This window comes from Neospora caninum, chromosome XII (genome assembly GCF_000208865.1).
Source record: "Neospora caninum Liverpool complete genome, chromosome XII".
Taxonomy (NCBI): domain Eukaryota; phylum Apicomplexa; class Conoidasida; order Eucoccidiorida; family Sarcocystidae; genus Neospora; species Neospora caninum.
In genome coordinates this window covers 686,326-706,546 of record NC_018398.1, presented here as the reverse complement: position 1 = coordinate 706,546, position 20,221 = coordinate 686,326, and the positions used below count along the sequence as shown (strand labels likewise).

At 55.7% G+C, this 20,221-nt stretch overlaps 2 protein-coding genes across 2 annotated transcripts; one reads left to right on the top strand and one right to left on the bottom strand.

The window, feature by feature from the left end:
* Positions 1-1,698: 1,698 nt before the first annotated feature.
* On the bottom strand, positions 1,699-7,379 carry NCLIV_061140 (putative threonyl-tRNA synthetase; the record flags this gene model as incomplete). The annotated part of the gene is made up of 10 exons (XM_003885667.1): positions 1,699-1,882; positions 2,491-2,577; positions 3,365-3,558; positions 4,061-4,336; positions 4,584-4,730; positions 5,122-5,194; positions 5,392-5,525; positions 5,878-6,111; positions 6,367-6,729; positions 7,245-7,379. 10 exons carry the CDS (start codon positions 7,377-7,379, stop codon positions 1,699-1,701), a joined length of 1,827 nt encoding a protein of 608 aa, XP_003885716.1.
* A 3,461-nt stretch (positions 7,380-10,840) lies between these two features.
* On the top strand, positions 10,841-20,021 carry NCLIV_061130 (conserved hypothetical protein; the record flags this gene model as incomplete). Its single annotated transcript, XM_003885666.1, has 10 exons — positions 10,841-10,992; positions 11,380-12,012; positions 12,950-13,035; positions 13,507-14,280; positions 14,689-15,644; positions 15,882-16,123; positions 16,753-16,986; positions 17,297-18,262; positions 18,531-19,092; positions 19,908-20,021. 10 exons carry the CDS (start codon positions 10,841-10,843, stop codon positions 20,019-20,021), a joined length of 4,719 nt encoding a protein of 1,572 aa, XP_003885715.1.
* Positions 20,022-20,221: the final 200 nt, after the last annotated feature.

Below are 20,221 nucleotides of genomic sequence, written 5' to 3'. Positions count from 1 at the left end.
AAATCTTGCAGATGCGAGGCAGCTGAGGAAGGCGCGTACGCCGCGTACTGCCAAGAACGATGCGGGGGGGGTCTGGGAGGGAGGGCCGCGTGGCCTTTGGTGACCGCCGGCTGTCGGAGCAGCTGTGCAGCAGGCGTTGCTTTGAGATGTGAAAAAAGAATGTGCAGGGACTACGGATGCACAGACAATGCATGCGTGCGAAAGGCGCCTCTCAAGTGCGGGTGAATGAACCCATAAACGCAGGGGGACGACCTTGGCGCGTGCTGGAGGCTAGTGGACCAGAAGCCGTGCGCGGCAGCTCGGCTCTGTGGAGTTGGGAGAGAGAAAACTCGGGGTGTGAAGAGATGAACGGCGAGCGAGGGAGAGAGAAAAGCCTCTTCTGCGTGTAAGAGAGGAAGCCGTAAAGGAAAGAACGCGTACAGAGGTGGAGGGGGTGCGTACGAACACCGATAACCCGACTAACAGCAGGTTCGGAGAAACGAAAGACGCGAGAACCACGCTTTGCAAGCATACCGCGGTGCGGTCCCGGAAAAAAAACGTGTAACGCCGGCGAGAAACGAAAAGCCACCCCGTACCATCATGGAAAAAGGGAGGTTCCGAGACACAGGAGCAGTTTCCCCGATAAAGATCGCATTGTGGAGGGGAGAGGGGAACGAAGTGCTTTTCACCCGACAAGTGACGCCTCCAGTGCACAGCTGTGTCATTTTTTCACGGGTGTTTTCTTGTATTCGCAGGTGACTCGACAACTTAACATGTTCCATACGCAGGTATATACTAATGCGTGCTTGCGCATATTTCGACAAGGTTACTTCTCGAAAAAGTACATACAAAGCGTATGTGCGCGTACATGCCTCTAAATACGTATATTTGTCTATCTGCATGCACCTGCATATATATATATATATATATATATATATATATATGTGCATGACGTGTGTTGACGTCTAGACAACGTCGTACATGAAGAGGCGGGGAGAGACATGACCCGCCTTGTTGGATCCCACATGAGGGATTCGATCGTGGAAAAAACCGGAAAAGCCGAACATGTGGAGTCTAGCTCCTTGCCCACACAACTTTTCCTTCTTCGGCAGCGAGACGCGAGAGTGGAGAAGCGCCTGTCTCTCTGCCGCTGGAGACCGTGGGGCCGAGAAGTCTTGCCTTCCTTTCCTTTCTTGATTCTACCCTCTTCTTCACCCCCGCAAAAACCATTTTTTGTAAACGTCGATACACCCGTAGAGCCGCATGCAAATAGATGCTATACATAAAGGAATAGGAAAATACATGCATATCTATTTTTACGTGCCTCTATATCAAGCCTATACACGTAGTAAAACACATACGGGGCACTTCATCTCTCTAGCCGTCGCTGAGCTATCCTCCCATCTCTATCGTGATTTTCCGAATTTGTCCAAGATGCATGTTTCCATTATTGCCGCTACGGAGTTCCCTGAGGCGCCAAGTACCGCTGAGGCGACCAACAGGAGATGTTCCTGTCTCTGTGAAAAGAGACACTTTCCTGCGCGTCTCTTAAAATGCTCATAAATTCGCAGGAGAGAATGCCGTCTCCCGGCTAGGACTCGAGACACAGTCTCAATGCGTTTGTTTCACAGCTCTTGACACAGGCGTTTGATTGAACATAATCGGAACAGAAACACCGAGAGAGTTGGCAGTGAGGAACGCGAGGACACCCGAAAAAATCTAAACTTCCGTCTCTCTTTGTTCTCTGGTTCCTTCTCGCAAACCTGTCTCCAGTGAACTAGGCGTTGTGATAGGCATCTCGGGCTGTGCCAGTTCGCGAAAGAAACGAACTGCCTCGTTCAGAGAAAGAAACTGCCCGCGCTCGCCGTCCTTCTTCCCGTCCTCGGAGCTCGTTCGCCATGCCCTACACAGCGAAAACAGAAAACACGAAACCACAACCTGTCGACAGAGAAATCGAGATCTACATACAGATACATAAATATCTATATATATATACCCGACCCATCCTATCCAGACACCTAAATCTACACCCATGTTTATATATATATATATGTACATCCTCACGCGGATAGATGCGCACATGAATATACGGTTATAGGTGTTTTAACATACACAACAACCGAGGGTGCTGTAGCAGATGCTCTAGAGATACATGTCTTTAACCTATGCATGCAAGTAAATACATAAATAAATGTGTATATTCATCGGTATCGAAGCACGGTCTCGATTGCGTCTTTAGATTCCACTGTCCACACAACCCTTTGACGAAGTTTGTGTGCAGCGTTTTGTTGCCCTCGCACGCTTCGCGCTGGGGAAGAACGCTCGCATCCCCTGTCACCAAGACGTGGCTCTCCTGCAGAAAAATGCCTCAAAATCCCTGATTTCCCGGATTTTCTTTGTTACATTTCTTCCACAATTCTCATCTTAACGATGCCCCGCTAACACAGGAGGACTTTAGCCTCGGAAACCAAGGCACTCCAGATGAAAAATTCCGTGGGCGACGAGACTCACTGCGTCAGGACGGTGACCCCCTCAGTTTTTTCTTCTCGCGGACCCACAAGGAAGAGCAGCGGAATTCTTCGGCGCCCGAGGAGATCTCTGAGAAAAAAGGAAGAATTCGAAAAACTCGGGTGAAAAAGTGCAGAGGGCGCGTCTCGCGATATCCCTCGTCTGCCAGGAAAGAAAGGAAAAACAACCCCAAAAGACAGAATAAAAGACACTATGTCATCCGGACGCGCCAGGTCCTTCGCACGCAACTTTCTTGCTCGGCTCCCCAGAACTCCGTTTCCCCCTCTCCTTTTCTATCCAAGCTCAGACAAAGGTCACACATATGCACAAAACGTGCAAGGATATACTGTTCATACACAAAGATGTAACTTTGAGTAACTAAAACAGAACCTAATGGTACTAGGAAATAGGCCGCGTTAGTTCTTGGGGAAACGACTTCCGAACCCCCACACATATACAGCTGTATGTATATGTGGATATGTAGTGCATGCATATATCCAGATATATATATATATATATATATATATATGTAGTCGTATAGGGAAACATATGTGTATAGATATCCTTGTCCTTAGTTGTTCTTATAGAAAAACAGGGTAAGAAACGCATCGGAATGTGTAGAGAAAAGCTCTGATGAAGTCAGACAGCTCTTCACCGTGTGCTTCCTCGCTAAGGGAGATCCGCAGGGAGACTGGAAAACCTGCGAAGACACTTAACAGGCGCTTAAAGGGCGCAAGGAAACGATTTGAGAAGACGAGGGACGCGGTTTTCTGTGAGGTGAGAGAAATGCACAGAGAAAGACAAAAAAGCACCAAAGAACGGTCCCTTTTTGCATGGACAAGACCTTCACAGCACCCAGAGAAGACACCGAACTCACTTTAGTTTTGTGTTGAGATGGAGAGGCCGAAGATCCACAAGGACACCTGACGTGCTGGCCTGCTCGCCTCTCTCCTCGATTTCTTCTTTTTCAAAGGCACCTGAGGAGTCGAGACTTCGACGCAAAAGCCTAGCGACTTTCTGGGCGTAGTGTTGGCTTTCTCTGGAGTGTACAGACACTGGACAGACTGCAGCCTGACAAAGAGAGAGGAGAGAGGGGAGACAGCACGAATGCGCCCACGAGACAGGAAAACGCACTTCCTGCGTTGCGACATCGTTGAGGCCGACAAAGAAACACTTTGCCTTGCTCTCTGCAGAATGAAACGTTTCCGTTTTGTTTTTTTCAAGAGCAGTCCTGAGGCCGCCTTTTGCTTCAAGTGGATTCGCGGAAAGTTCGAAGACAAGCCACAGGCACCTGTTCCCGGGTTCGCTTGGGGGCGTTCCCGTCTTTCATCGTTTGCTTCCCGCCTGCGCAGAGAAACGCTTCGACAGCAAAAAACTCCTGTTCCGACATCCAGATGGAACCGCCCCTCGTTCGCGAGACCTAAATGCTCGCGAGACTTCAGAAAAGAAGTAGGAAAAACCGACGAAGAGACAGAAGACGCACCAGAGAAACGGGGAGAGACGAGGCGACCAGTCCCCTACCCAGAGAGAGAAGATAACAGGAAAAAGGTTTGTTCGCCCCCCAGCGTCTCACCTTGACAGGGGCAATCCAGAGAGGCAACTCGCCGTTTCGCAATTCAAGGAGGAGCGCGAGGAAGCGCTCTAAAGACCCCACGGCTGCACGGTGAATAAGGACGAGAGGCAGACACGAAGAGGGCAAAGAAGAAGGAGAAGATGGAGAACGAGAGAAAGAAGCTGGAGACCGAGAGGAAGAAGATGGAGAAGATGATGAAGAAGGAGGGGACGGGTAGAGAGTGGAATGCCGCCGACTGAAGACGCGCTCGAGCCCCGGAGGCTGGAGGAGGTCCACCTGAGACGATCACAATGAGGGAGGCGGAGCAAATTTGGAGGAAAATCCGCTTTCGGTCGCGTCTCGTTTTGGAACCCGATGGTGGACTGAAACCCTAGCGCGTTGCCATTGCACGGAGTGAGGACCGCACGAGAACACCCATGCCCACCTCTCATTTTTCTCCTCGTTTGTTTCTTCCCTCTTTTTCGTTTGCTTGTTTCCCTCGCTTCTCCCTTCTTTTTTCTTTGTCGCTGAATTAGTTACCCACTTGAATAGTTCCCGTTTGCCATCTCCGGCCCCGAGCGTCCGGGAGTGAAAAGTCGAGCTTCGGTCCGTAGAAGGCGCCGCCGCCTTCTTCGCGTTCCACTTTGAAGTTCTCCGGCAGCACTCGCGCGGCTGCGTCCAGCAACCAGGACTGCAGAAGCCCGACGGCAAAGGGAAGGAGAAAGACGGACAAGGGAATAGACACGAAACAGGCGAGGACTCAAAGAGGGTAGCGAGAACGCGAAGGTCCAGAAGACGCGAACGAAGCGCCTCTGGAGAGACGCGGCTGAAATCCACCTTTTGTAAAGCTGTCTTCAGTCTAGTGGGGTAGTGCACACTCAAAAAGACGTCGGTTGTATCTCATAGTGGGAGTCATATGTTCAGGATCCGCGGGAGTTCGATGCCTCTGTTTTCACACTCCCAGATTCATCGAGACGGCACACGCGTGGCGAGAGGCAGAGCGGTCACCCGAGAGACTCAGAGGCAGGCATGTGAAGGGAACTTTTCGATGCAGCGGCGACGGAAAGCGCGCGGACTCTCACCTCGGCTTCGCGCCAAAGGGCTGCGTTCGCTGAGTCGGCAGCGCCCGCGGGAAGAGTCGAGGCCTTGGCAGGTCTGGACCGACGCACACCGCAGAAGGAGCGGGGAGAGACCATCAGGCAGAGAACTAAGAGAGTTGACGTGCCTTCAAGAAGGGACGAAACGCGTTCGAAAGACTCCATCCGCCCCGATGCTTTCTGCGCCGTAATGGCCGTACTGAGGAGTCGTTTCTCTCGCAGTTGATACGCGTTCTCTCTTCGCCGGGGGGTTACCTGGTGCCGAGCGAGACTTTGATGAGTTCCGGAGCGATCCCGAAGACGCGGAAGTACAGCTGAAGAATCGAGGAAAGTTGACTCGTTATCTCTCCGACTGCTTGACTGCGCGTGCAGAGAATGTGCCCATCGTCCTGCGAGAAGAAAAGAAGGAAAACGGTGAGAAAATCCGGGGCAAGGCACAGAGAGAGAGCGTGCGAGAGAGAAAAGAGAAGAAAACAAACACCTTAGAGCAACTGAGAGACAAAAACAGAAACCAGAAAGGACAGACTTCACCAGGCAGCCACAGAAGGAAGCGAAAAGACGCGAAAAGACCAAACGGAGTACACAACTCGTGCTAGGAAAGGAGAAAACGAGAGAGACAGAACAAGAGGAAGAACGAGAGACAGACAGATAGAAAGAGAGGAAAAGAGTATGAGAGGCAGGCCCACGGAAGGCGCCAGAGTGGATGTCACGAGACAGAAGCATGCCTTCTCTGGGACTGACTTGAGTGAATTCTCGAAGGCGAAAGAGACCGCACAATGCACTTCTCCTCTCGCGACGGAAAACTCTTCCAAACTCAGAAATCCGCAGAGGCAGATGTCTAGACACCTCAGACTCCGCGCTTTCTTCTTCAATCTCCGCAGCTCCTGCCGCCTCCGAGGCAGAGACAGCAGCCGAGGGAAGAGTAGACGCGTCAAGAGAAGGCGAAAACGCCGGGGAGAAGAGAGACGGCGTCTCCTGCAGCAGGAAGAGACAAGATGATTCACAGGGACGCATTTCAAACAGGCGTGGGCGTGCCGACAGAGAGACATGACAAAACAAAGACCCGGGAGAGAGACACGAAGAAGACGAAAGAGAAGAGACCGTGTCTCTCTCCGAAGTCTTCTTTTTGCTCGACTGTCTCTCCCCTCGTCTCCCTACGCGGCCTGCTTGCTCGCCCCTCCCCTCTCCTCCTGGTTCCCCCCCCCCGCCCTTTCTCTCGGCCTCGCTCACCAGCAGAAAGGGAAGGACGTAGGCGAGGTGAAATGGACAGCTCATAGGCTTTAGAGACAGCCGAAAGATATCGTCCTCACGCCGCCGTCTCTCTCTTTCATCACCTCTCTCTTCGTTTCGTTCTTCATCTCGTTCTTCGTCTGTTTCTTCACCGGTGTCTCGCTCTCCAGTTTTCTGGCTGTGTATTTCCTCGCTTTCCAGCCTGCCGCCGGCAGCTTCTCCGCCCACGTCGCTGTCGTCTCCTAGTTCTTCCTTTCCGTCCTCTCTGAGAGACGCTTCGATGGTCCACATGTTGGCGCGGTAGTGGGTCCAATGCCCGCTGCGCCTCCACAGGCCTGTCTGAGCCAGCGAGGGCGTGGCGACCTGCGAAACGGACCCTCAAAACGCCTCGCAGTGACCGGAAGGGGAGGAAAAAGCTTGCGATAAAGATAAAAACAGTCAAGGGAGACGACGGCAAACTCACAGAACCAACTGTAGAAATGCCGTTGAGAGGACACACAGACATGCCACCCCCCCACGGACGTCTATCTATATCTATATCTATATCTATCAATGAATCAATCAATCACATATATAGATATGCGTCTCTCCATATACACACAGATGCAGACATGTAAGTGGAAACACACATCTATGGTCCCATCTCTCTATTCAGGTATCTAAGTTTCTGCCGTCCTGCGCTGCACGAGCCTGCAGAGAAACAAATGTGCAGCTACACGTGTAGAACCGTGCCTGTCGCATACAGTCGTGTGCACACAGTATAGGAAAGTATAGACGTGCATTAATGTGAAGGAGAAATGCGAGAAGCGTCTGAAGGACTATGATGTGGGAATCTTCGGCGTTTTTTTCGCGGTCTCTCTTTTCCAGAAGAGACTCACTTCTTGAAACTGCAAGAGTTTTTGCTGCTCCCGCAAAATGCCTTTGATATTGGCGAGGAGTTGCCGGCCGTCGGGAAGAAAGACGGGACCGACCGCTCCCACGTCGCTCGAAGCTGGCAAAAGGAACAGGCCCATGTCGCGACCGAGTTGACGATGGTCCGCTCCTCTCAAAGAAGGAGAGGGAGAAGGAGAAGAGGGAGAAGGAGAAGAGGGAGAAGGAGAAGAGGGAGAAGGAGAAGAGGGAGAAGGAGAAGAGGGAGAAGGAGAAGAGGGAGAAGGAGAAGAGGGAGAAGGAGAAGAAGGAGAAGGAGAAGAGGGGGACGAGGAACCGAGAGAAGAAGAAGAGAGAGAAGAAGGAAGAAAAGACGTCAAAGGTGGGGGGAACAAGAGATATGGCGTTGTACCGAGGGCCAGGAATGAACGCGAACGCAGCGGAGAGGAGGAAAAACGTTTTGTGGATCCAAGGAACGCGCCCCTCCGTTGGGAGTGCGATTCCCTCGTCCTGGGCGCACAGGCAAACAGGGAAGTTTGCTTCTGCGGATTGGCTGCTGTGGAAGATCTCGAAACACACTCGGCTTCTTCACCGTCTTCTCGTTCTGCTCCATCTTCTTCTCTTCCTGCTTGGCCTTTCGTTTGTTTTTTGTCGTGCGCGCCTTCGTCTCCTTCTTGGCAGTGTGCCCCGTCATCCTGCGTGCTGCCTTCTGTTTGGGGTGCGAGCGAGCGCGCGCGCCTTTCTCTCTCTCGCGCGCGTTGCGCCTGATGGCTCCAGAACGCCATTTCACGCTCCCCCTGGCTGGAGAGGGAGAGGGTGTGGAGGCCTCCAGATCCCGCCGTTTGCGCTCCCATGGTGTGGTGAAGTTTCTTCTTCAGTTTGATGTGGCAGTTGATGCGAGTGCTCTTCTTCTTGCGCATGCTCCGCCTCTTCTCCGCATGACTGACCTGCCCCGTCAACGCCCCTCTCCCTTCTTCTCTCCGTTGTGTCTCTGGACGGCTCTTTGCAGAGCCGTCGACCTCGCTAGGCGAGAGGGGAGACGCTCCGTCTGCTTGCTTCCTTCTGCCTGTTCCTTCTCGCGTCCCGGGGGAGGGGCGACGCACAGGCTTCAAGGCGACACGCGAGAAGAAGGGGAGATCCGCAGGCGCCTCGAGAAGAGGCGCGTTAGGATTCGCCACCGGAAAAATCCACTTCACTTGGAAGAGACTGGAAGAAGACGACGGCGCGGGCGACACTGGCGGGCAACGTGGAGTCGCCGAGGAGAGAGCTGCGCGTGAGAAATCGTGAGGAGACACCTGAGGGAGGGAGAGAGGCACGAGAAACGAGGGTGGAGAAAAAGACGGAGAAGACGACCTAAACGCGGAAAACCAGGAAGAAGGAAGGGGAGGGCCGGGAGAGGCAGAAGAGGGCGAAGAGCAAACATGGTGGGGGGCGAAGTTGACGGGAGAAGAGAGAGGAAGACCTTGAGAAACGAGAAGAGGGCGCCGCGCCGCGGGCGAGGCGTCGCAGGAGCAGGACTGCGGAGAAAAGGGAGGGACGACCAGGAGGCACAAAAGACAGAGAAAAAACCATCTTTTGGGCCAGAGAGAGGACAGCTGACCACGACAACGGGTAGAAGAGAGAGAAGAACGCGGAGACCGGAAACGAGGGAAAGAAGCGCCAGGAACAGAGGAAAAAGGCGACGCAGAAGAAAAATCGGAGACGAGAGAGGGTGGACAAGACGACAAGGAGAGGAGACGCGAGCAACGGGTAGTGGCAGGTGAAAGAGGAGACAAAAGGGAGCTCGAAACAGGGGACGAGGGACACGCCGAGCGGTCGCAGAGAGAGCGAGAGAGAGACGGCTCCGCAACGAAGCGGACTTGAGAAAGGCACATTTCCGCAGGTGGAGAGAAGCGACAAAAACAAGAAGAGTCTGGACGAGGGGCCTCATCCACGCCGGACGGCCGGGACCGAGAGACAGAAGACCGCCACGGAGAGAGACGAGAGAGAGACGGAGGAGAATGGGTAAAGAGAGGAACATGAAGAAGGAGAGGAACACGAGGCGGGAGAGAAAAAACGAGGACTACGACGAGAGGAGACACTCGAGAAGAGACATTGACGACCGCGTGGAGACGCCTTGAGGTGTCTGGGAAGCCGCCGCTCCTTCTTGGTCTCCTGTCTCCTGTCTCTCTCCACTGTCAACGACGCGTAGGTTCCGCTCCGTTTCCTTTTCTCTCGCTTCGCCTTCCCCTCTCCCATTCTCCTGCGCGTCCGTGCCTGCCGCGTTCGACGCCAAGTCGTTCTGCCCTGCAATCCCCCGATTTTCTCGCTCCGCTTCACAGCTGGTTGCCTTGACCCCGAGGGGGAAGATAGACACGCAGGCGAGCGGAAAGGAGAGACGCGGAGACGGAGACGCGTGCGTGTCTAGGGTGTCTCCTCTGCATCTTCTCTCAGGCGGATCGAAGAGGGGCGATGGGGAAGAGCGGCAACGAGGCAGGACACACGCCAGGGCCCGAAGGGAAGAACGCGAGAGAGAGACAAGACGGAGAAGAAAGGCCACACATGCGACGATAAGAGCTGTCGGTCGCCTCTCCGTTGTCTCCAATCCTTTGTGGGCCAATTCTCCGCTTCAAGCCCCAGTCCGCTACTGCGGTGTACGTACAAACGCCGGCACCGGAGAGCCCGGTCTCGGCGGGCGAAGCATGCGCGCAACGCAAGACACGAGACACAAATGGAATCCGCGCGCGTCTCTCTTTCTTCCTTGTGGCGTTTCATGAAAAAAGAGACGGCGAGTAGACTTCGGAAGAGACAAGAGAACACTGCGTGTGCAAAACTGCTCCAACCCGACTCACGGACTCGCCTGTCGGAGCATCTGTATGTGTGTGTGTGAAAAAAAGGCGCGCAATCTTCCTCTTGAAAACAGAAACCATGCTTCTTCCTCATGAAACAGACGGTTTAACAACGAGAAGCGTTTTTCTCCTTTTCTCGCCGTCTCTCGTCTTTCCAGTCTCTCAACGCGCTCGACTGCGGAAGTTGCGACCTTGCCGAGCCCCGTTCTTTTCGCAATTTTCTGCATGCGCACGGAAAAACCTAGGAAGCAAACGGAAAAGCAGACTTCGGCACACATTTTCTTCTCGCTTCTTCGTTTGAGGGGGACACAAAACAGAAGAAGAGAGGGAAACCCGACCACACTGCGCGGACGTTCTTCTCGCCGTCCTTCTTCGTGGGAAAGCGCGAGAGAGCGGCGCCACAGCACAGCCGCCTGGTTGGCTTCCTGAATTTGTGTTTGTCTTTTTCTTTTAAAAATGAATAGGAAGCAGAAACACGCGACTACCATGCGACTATCTTTCGCATGTGCCATCTCTTTTAAGGAGACAGGGAAAAGAGCCTCACTCGCACAGAGCCGCACAAAGAGCTGCTGACTCGTCTTCCTGCGGAGTCCTCTTGTAGGAACACGAGAGCAATCAGCGCCGCCCTCCTTCGTTTCTCCCTTCTTCTTCTTCTTCGCTCACGTCTTTCTTGCCTCCTCGCCTCTTGGCTCTGCTTTTCCCGCTGTTCATTCGACCTTTCCCTCTCCTTCCCGTCTTTTCTCGCTGCCGTCCTTCGTTTCCTTTACTTCTCCGCAATGGTCAGAGTTACAGTCGAACCCCTGTACGTGGGGGGGAGGGGATGTGGCGGCGCCCATGCGGCGCTTCTTCGCTTGGGAAGATTTTCGCTTCTCATGAACTGCGGCGCAACCGATCTCTTAGACCCTCATGACATCGACCTTCTTCTCCCGTAAGTCCTGAAAAAATCACAGAGAAACGGAATGAGACAAAAAACTCGCGACCTGTGAACGTTCTTCAACTGTGGACCGGTGCGTACATACATTCTATGCACTCATGTGTATATGTGTACATTTTTCGGTACAGCCATGTGCAAACACACATGCATATCTATCTTCATATATATATATATATATATATATGACTGCGTGTGATTGCGGCTCAGGCACCTGAACGAAATCGACGGCATTTTTATATCTCACGGGTCCTTGCGTCACCTGGGTGGTCTGCCTCTACTGCACGCTCGCCAGAAAGTTTGTCTTCCTTTCTCTGAGTCTTCCTCTACGAGTTCTCCGTTTCACCTTTGCTGCTGTTTTTCCGCTTCGTGCCGAGACTGTAGCGTTCCTGCATTTCTGACGCAAGCTAGCCAACGACTGGGGAAGGTGGCTCTGGAAGGCGCCGTTCTGAACAATGTACAAAACCGCGGTGTACGCCCGTGCAACGTACCTCGGGGTGTACGAACACCTGAGCTAGGAGAGGGTGTGCCGCCTGGGGGGACCCGCGCAGGCGAGGATGCCGGTGGAGAGGGACAGCGCACAGGAGAGGAGGCGCAGAAGGGAAAGACTGGGACAGGGAGAGATGCACAAGGCGCGCAGGACAGCACTTCTGAGTTCCAGGGAACCCCGGAGACTCCAGTGTCGCTTAAAGACGTTTCGGTGATCATGGAAGCCTGCCGAGTGCTGCGGTATGAAGAGCGAGTTCGCCTTTTCCCGCGGAAGCGAATGGGGGAGCGGGGAGGAAGGAAAGAAGGCGAAGAGGGAGACAGAGCGGAAGGCGCAGACGCGGAACACACAATCAGTCGAGACCGAGCCCAGTCAGACACGGAAGACGACTCAGAGGAAGAGGAAGAGGAAACTGAGGTGTATGTACACTGCATCAGGGCAGGCCACGCCCTCGGAGGCGCTGTGTGGCTTTTCGACGCGGATGGAAGAAAAGTTATTTTCGCCATCGACCATTCTCTCAATCCTCTCTGGTGCGTCGGGGCGAAACCTTCTGTTGCCTCCGTCTTCCGCTCGTTGACTCTTTTCACTTGGATTCTTCGCTGTCCCATCGTCCACATCGGCCACAGCAGTGGGGTGTCTCCCCTCCTCTTTTGCTCGCGATTCTTCAAAAAGTGTTTTTGCCCCCTCGATCTGAGGGTCTGTCTCTGCTCTTCCCGTTGGTCTTTCCCGATTTGTCCTTTCCGTCTCTGTCGCGCGCAGTTCCGCTGTGCTCTTTCTCTTTTCTTCAGGTGTCTCTTGTCTCTTTCCCCCCTGCTCTGTGTGGCGGGGTTTTACTTTTTCCCGTTCTAAATTTATCTCCACAGACGTATCTTCACATCTGACTTTCTCAGGCACGTTGATGGGAGCGCTCTGCTGTCGCTGCTTCCCTCGGTCCTTCCGGCTCCGTCGACTCCTTCTCCGTCGCCCTCGTTTTCTTCTCCTTCCAGAGACAGTTTTTCTCCTCCGTGTCTCTTCATCTCCGACGTGCACGAGCCTCCGACGGGGCTCCACTCGTGGCGGTGAGACTGCTTGCGAGTCTTTTCGCTGCTCTGCACTAGCCCTCCTGCCATTCTTCGACTTGCGCTCTTTTCTGCGAATCGTTGCTGTCTTCTCGCGTCGCTCTCTCGTGATTTCCCGTGTCCCCGTTCTTCGTCGGGTGTTCCTCTGGGGCACTCAGCGCTTCGCCGCCCTCGGCTTCGTTTCTTATTCATACCTTTCGCTTGGATTCCTGTTCTATAGAACCTGCTTCGCTCTCTTCTTGAGCATTGCGAGTGTGTGGACGGGAAGATGCTGACGAGAGACACCCAGGGCAGTTTCGACCGTTTTATTTCTCGGTCTTCCCACCTGCCTTTTTCGGGTGCCTGGTCTTCTTAGCCTTTCCACCTTATTGCCTCTCCCTCATTTTGTCCCCGCTCTTTGTGTTTGCAGGATTCCAGCCCTTCGTGCACTTTTCCTCCAGATTGCTCGCGTCCTGCAGAGAGGCGGCGATGTGATTATTCCTATGGACGTTGGCAGTGAGTCGGACGAGGTGGCCTTTGCTTACACCGCTCTTTGTTCCACTTTCTTTTTTTTTTTCTTTCTTTCTTTCTCCGCTTGCTCCTCACGCGCCTCGTATTCTCCCGATCGACCGGTGTGTTGGATACATGCTCTGCAAGGTTTTCTCGTTCTCCCTATTCCCTTCGTCCCCCCCTCTAGTTTCTTCTTCACGTTGCGCGCGCGCGTCTTTGGTTTTTTCGCTGTCTGCGCAGGTCCCCTCTTGGAGTTGCTGCTGCATCTGGAAGCTCTTTGGCGCCTCGCCCCCTCCCTCCACTCCTTTCCTATTTTTCTACTCTCGCCGGTCTCCGTCGCGTTTCTCCTGGCCTGTCGTCCACTCCTGCCACAAAGCACGCAGCGTGCGCGGACTCTGTTTGCGTCTCAGCGTGTGAATCCCCTTTTCGCGGGCTCCTCTGCTTCGCTCTCTTCTCTCGTTTCCCATCGCCTCTCAGCTCTTACGCTCCCAGGACCGACGAAGGACTCGCCCTGGCTAGCTCGAAAGCAGGCTCCAAGAGAGCCTCTCCCCCCGCTTTCGTCGGCCGCAAACCTCGTTCCATCTCAACAGATGCCCGGGCAATTCATTTCTGGTGCACTGACTGCCGAAGAGGCTCCGGCCCGAGCTGGGGAGGAAGGAGACAGAGACAACGCAGCAGGTGGGAATGGGCCCTCCGGGTCGCCCTTGCCACCGGCTCCAGTTTGGAGCCCAACTAGCGGTGTCTCCTCAACTCTGGCGCCGGGCACAGATGGCACGCCGTGCCTGGTTCCGCCAACGGCGGGCGACGCCGGGGCCCAGAGACAGCGCGGGGCGTGGGGCGCTCGCAGAAAAGGAGAAGAAGTGCATGCGGAAGCCGTTTTGGCTGACTTGGGCGGGGGACGCGGTGCGGGCTCTCTTGGGCCGGGCGTCCCTGCTGGCGGAGTTTTTGGGGGAGGACGCGCCCCGCAGGGGACAGCGGGGACAGGTCCGTGGAGCAGCGGTTGTGGGGTGCCCTTTGGGAATTTGAAGTTCGTCAAGTTGCTGTCGACGGAGCCCGAAGTGGAGTACGTTCTTCAGCAGCGACAGCATCGCGAGCGAGAGTCGAAAAACACGGATGACCCACGCAAAAGGCCGGGCTGTGTCTTCGTATGCGTCCCTGCGAGCCTCGACTCAGGGTTTGGAAGAAGTCTCCTCATCCGAGAGGCCGAGGAAGAAGAAAATGTCGTCTTCTTTCTCTCAGAACCCTGGCCGGGTAAGAAAAGGAGACGAGCGCCGAGAGAGAACGAACAACCGTCATTCCACGTGTGTATAAAACTGAAATTCAGCGAATCAAACTGACTTACCGATCAAGTGATCTGTCGATGGGGTCAACTCATGCTATTCCCACAGCCGAGCAGACAGAGAGACGTGTGCAAATAACTACACAGATACATATATATATATATATATATAAATGCATAAATATGCAGGTGTATTTAGACGTGAGTGTATGCTTGACTCTCTCTCTGTAAATGCATATATCTGTTTTTTCGTGAATGCACCAATGTACGTGTATAGATGTGTTGTGTCTCTCCGGTTCTGTATTGTTTCATGTGGCGTTTGATTGTTTCGCCACGCCGAAAGGTTTTTTCTGGTTTCTGTCTGTCTCGTGGCACGGCAGGCACGACTGCCCACCGCGTGTGGAGCGCGCAGAGCGCGCGTGGCGCGTCCGGTGCCTCGGCCGGTTTGAACGAGGGGACGCCGTTTCCGAGCGAAAGGCCGGATGTTGCGGAGGGAAAGGGCGAAAGCTCCTTTACGGAGCTCGTGCTGACACAGACACGGCGAATCGCGCTGTCGCCCGAGGAGCTTCTCCGCCTCTTTGAGAGGGAGAAGGCGCGGCGGACAAAAGTCGAGCTCGACAAGAAGAGACAGCCCGGAGAGGGGGGCTGTGATGCCGAAGAGCCGGAGCAGCCGATGGAATGCGAGGAAGACCACGACGTTCAGGTGGAGGACGAGGCGGAAGAAGAGAAGGGCCCTCTGCTGTTGCACGACGGAGACGACCGGGACTTGGTCGACTACGACGATGATCTCGTCCCTGCGAAGCTCGAAGACATCGACGCAGCACCCTCGTTGTTTCCGTTCGCGCCGCCTGCCTTGTCCCTCGGCGACGACGCGTTCTACGCCCAGCCCGAGCTCGCCGCGGCTGCCGAGCCGACGGAGGGCGAAGTCCCCGAAGAGACTGCGCGGGAGAGTGCGGACCGAGCTTCTGAAGGCCCTGTGCCAGGTGTCTCCTCCCGAGTCCCCACCGACGACCTGGAGGACTCCGGAGACAGTGACTGGCTGGAGACGCGCGGGCCCCGCATGCACGGCGACCGCGACGACTTTGCCCAGCCTGCGCTCGGCTTCTCTTGCGCCTCCCTGCGCGAAGAGACAGGCGAAGACGGCGAATCAGCCGGCGTCCAGCGGGAAGGGAAACGCGCAGTGAAGGAACAAGACTCGAAGGTTGCAGCGACGATCGCAGGCCGACGTGTCGGCGGACTCGAAGGAGACGCCGCCCTCAAAAAGGAAGGAAAAGAAGAAGACTTTGGCGTGGCTGTGAGCGCCGAGCAGAAAGCCATCTGGACTGCGGCAACCCTGGTACGCCCTAGCTCGCCTGTTCTCGTCCTCGTTTGAGGGGCTGAGAGAGACACGTGCTTCGAGGGGGGGATGGCCTTGTGCCGCGTCCTTCGCTGGAGTTTCATTTGCTTTGCTTCCTTGGCGATGGCGCTGTGCGGGGTCTGAGACCCTCGCTTCGCGACGCTGTTTTTCTGACAAAATGCATGCCCGGTTTGACTCTCCGCCGATGCGTCTGGATGTCTCGCTTTCTGTTTTCAGTCTGTGGGGACGTCTTCCTCTGGACCTTCCTCCGCCGTGGCGTCTTTGGATGCCTTGGCCTCTCCCCTGACGGCCGGCTCGAAACTCCTGTGGGCCGGCGGAGGCGTCTGGACAAGCGACGAACGAGCGGCGCTCGCGGCGCGCTTCGCTCTCCCTCCCGCTGGCCTCTTCCCAGGGGGGGCCGCGGTGTGCAGACACCTCACGGAGGCCGAAAAACGGATCGCCGGCGCGCCACGAAGAAGGTGAGAGACTCGTGGGAAACGGAGATGTCCAGTGCATCCGATATCCGAAAGACAGTCGACACAGAGGTTCCCTTCTTCATCGGAAAATGCAGAAAAAACAAATTGACGGGAGATCAGTCGACACTGCGGAGACGCAGCTCCCATCCGTCTCCAAGGTCTCAGGTCGGCTTTGCCTTTCTGGTGTCTCCCCGAAAAGAAAACGAGAGGATGTAGGGCGTTGGACTTACAACTTTGACGTTGAGTCAGCGGGATCAAATCGTGTGTGACTGCGTGTGCTTTCGCGTTACCCGTTGCGGGCTCGGTCTCGTCCGCTCGTCTCTCCGTCTCTTTCCATTGCTCATCCTTCATCAGTCTCGCTTCTTGCTTCTCTGCTGCCTCGCCTTCCGCCGGGGTCTTCCGTGCCTTTGTGTGTGTGCTCAGTCTCTCTCGTTCTCGTTCTCATTGCCGTTCCATTCTTGCGCCTTGCGCGGCCCCCGCGTTCGGCCTTCGGCTCGTGCCTTTTTCCCTCTTCACAGTTCTGCAGTCTCTGGTTGGTCCATGCACCCTCGACTAGTTACGCTTCTTTGGTGTGGACCCTAAGGCTCCTGGATGGCCGATTGCGCCCTTGTGTATGTCGCTGTGCTGTGTAGACAAGAGAGAATGAAAGCGGAGTTGCTGCTGGCGAAGGGCGGAGGCCACGTCGCTGCCGCGTCTCCGTGGCGTGGACTCCCTTCCCTTCCCTTCGCTTTCGGGGTCTCTTCCTCGGCCTGTCCTTCGGCTCTCACGGGCGCGACGCCGGGCGTTCTCGCCCCCGGCTTGGGCCACACAGCCAGCGACGCGTATCGCCTTCAAGACGCTCTGCCGCCCTGGCGAAGACAGCTGAGGTAGGCAGGGTCAGGAGGAGCTTTATCTGCGCCCTCAGCACGTTTGTCTCTCCACATTCCTGGAGCCATCCTGCTCTTCTTTTCTCTCACGGGACGGCGTCTGGTGGTGTCTGGGGGAAGTTAGGCCGTGACGGGGGGAAACCCCGGGGGGTGCTTGGAGAAGGCTTCGGTTTTCTCCCTTCTCTTCAAACGCCTTCTTCCTCCTGTTCCCTGTTCCTGGGCTCGCCTGTCTGCTTCCCGCTTCTCTCGCACTGTCCTTTCCGCGGCCCCTGCTCATGCGTTTCCTGCGTCCCCGTCGTTCTTCTTCCAGGCATTGGTACGGCGGCGAAGATCCGACGGGAGTCGAGAGCCACACCGTGAAAGTGAGCGTGCGTTGCCACGTCGAGTGTTTCTCGGGAGGCCTCGAGGGCGTCACAAGCCTCCAAGGGTTGGTGAATTTCCTTTCGCTTCTGCGGCCCCAGAACGTCTTCCTCCTGCCGTCGACAGCGGGGTCTCTGACACGCGGTCTGGTGAGCTCATGCGGTCTGCCGACTCAGCCGGAGACGCGTGGCTCTGTGTCCCTCGCTGCTCCCGAGGCCGAGAAAGGAGACAGCGCGTCTTCGGTCGCAGCTGCCTCGGTGCAAGACGGCGAAGAGGTCGAGATGACCGACGCGGGACAGGGCGACGCTGAGGCCTTGAAACCCGGTTCCTCGTCCCGGGGCAAAGAGACACAAGACGCGATCCGAGCCCACGCCGATCGCCTCAACGACCTGCCTTCTGGGGATACCGCCTTCCGCTCCGAAACCGCGCAGGTCGACCTCGGCCACAGACTCGTCTCGGATCTCCTCGCGGCTCTGGGGGCCCACGCGCGCGTCCAGCTGCTGGTTCCGCGGGCGTTCTCAGCTGCATCTCCGATCGCTCTCGCTCCACGCGTAAACCACGTGGGCGTTCTCGACCTCCCCTCTGGACAGGCCGTGCTGCGTCTCGACCGCCGGCTGTGGGCCGAGCTCCAGGCGCATGCAGTGCCGGTCCCCGCGGCGCGGACGGCCCGGGGGCCCGAGACCCCGCGCCTGCAGGTCCTGTCGGGCGCGACTGGGCTCCAGGGCCCCCGAAAGCGAGGCCCTCGCCAGGGGGCCGACCGAGGAGAAAGAGACACCCCGAATTGGGGACAGCGGTTGTGCTTCGTCGCGCGCGCTCGCGGCGCCGTCCAGGTGTTGAGTGGCGAAGAGCGGGAAGAGGAGACAGGGCCTGGCGGCGAGAACGGAATTGACCCCACAGAGACGACGCGAAAGAAAAGGTGCGAGAGAAAGGCGCATGTCTCGGAAAAAGCGAGGGGGTCGATGTGAACCTCAAGTGAACGTGGCCGCCTTCCCTACTTGGTTGACACGCGAAAGTGTCGCTCCATCTGTCTTTGCACGGCGTCTTCTCTAAACATTTCGAATAAATACACAAATATATGTGTATGGGTAGTCGTCTCGCAACAGGTTGATCTTTGCTTCGTTTTTATGTGTCGTGGACTTTTCAGTTTCTCCGTCTTCTACCCTCGTCTTGTTTTTCCTTCTTAGGTATCTCTGCGGTTCTGGATCGAAGGCGCGGCGTCGGCGGTTCGGCCCCGCGGGCGCGTGCGCGGCTTCTCAGTCTGGTAGCTTCTGGTGTCCCTCGTTAAGGCCTTCTTTCCGCCTGGTCTCCTGCGACGACCCCACACTTGAAGAAACAGCGACCGGCGGAGGGGACGCCTCTGCTACCCAGAGAGACGCAGGCATGCAAAATGCCCAAGAGACGACCTCGGCACGAGGCGGGGCTTCGAATGGGCTGGCCGACGGTGTGGAAGTGTCTCCTCAGGACGACGAGGGAGAACGACGCGCCTCCTCTTTGCGAGAGACAAGGACCTTGGGAGACGCGAAAGGAGACAAAGACGACAGACGGGCCACGCTGCTGCTCGGCCGACTCCAGCTCGGAGACGTTGCGCAGCACTTGTGGGGGCATCTGGGCTGTGAAGGAGAGCGCGACGGCGAGAACGCGGCAAGAGAGAGAGAAGGCGCAAGCGAAGCCAAGAACGAAATCGCTTTTGCACCTCAGGGCGAAGTCCTCAGTGTCGCGAACTGCGCAACGATCAGAATTGTCCAGGTACGGAGCCGCGGAAGAGAGACGAAAAATCGAGAGAGATCCGGCCGAAACCGATATATTTTGGTGTGACGCACCTAGGTCGAATGCGTGTGTTTCCCTCAAGACTGGCGTGTATCGGCATTAAAGCCAGCATAAAAGGTTTTTCAGTCGCTGATTCATCATCTACCCGTTTTCGCCTTCGTACCGACTGCGTTGCCGCACATATACTATCCTTACAGAATGGAGGTGTTCCCGAACAACTGGAGCGTCTTGGGTGCGGGAACGAATCACGTGTCATAAATGCAGTCAGCGCGCTTTTTGAGGACGAATGCCTCGTTCGTCCAACTCGACGAACAAAATAGGTCTTCTCGCATCTGTGTTTGTACAGAGTCTCCTGTACCTAACTTGTGGCATCAGTACATGCAGAAACATTCGCCTCCTCCGTCTTTCCCCCTACATCTGCGATGTGCGCAAAGATACTCGTTGCTCGAGGCACTACATACATACTCTATATATACGTATGCATGCTGGTATGTGCCCATACATAGATGTAGGTATGTAGAGTCTCTCCCGTTGTGTCGGAGCAGGCGAGAAGTCAAGATAGAAAAGTTCCAGTGGCATTCCAGTGACTGTGGAGTTTAACGTTTTCGGACGACGGATCGGATCCCTCTAAGCGGCGAGGCTTCGGGAAGTGGCGAAAGAGAACCCGAGGGGAGCGGATCGACGCCTGCGTGCAGACAACAGCTGTGTTTCGTGTTTGTCGGGTTTCAAGCCTCCCCTTTTTCTCGCCCCCTTCATCCCTCCGCCCCGGATTTTCTTGTGTCCTGCCCTCTCAGGACGGCCACGGCAGTCGCGCGTCGACGTGGGAGGTCGAGAGCACTGTCCACCCTTGGTTTTTTTACCTTCGCCGATTGTTTGCTTCCCAGCCGTTTGCGCTCACAGGATCTTAGCGTGAGGCGACGAGCACAAGACACAGCCTCCCCAGTTACTGTTTTGAGACCGATTCTCTCTGTCAGTTTCTCGCTTCTCGCCTCACGAGCTGAGTTTCCGAGTTTTCCTGCTCGGCCGGTTCGCGGGGTTGGGGGCCGTGCTTTGGCTAGCGCGCCTTTTGAGTGGTGCACGCAACGAAAACACACCGTCGTGGATTCTT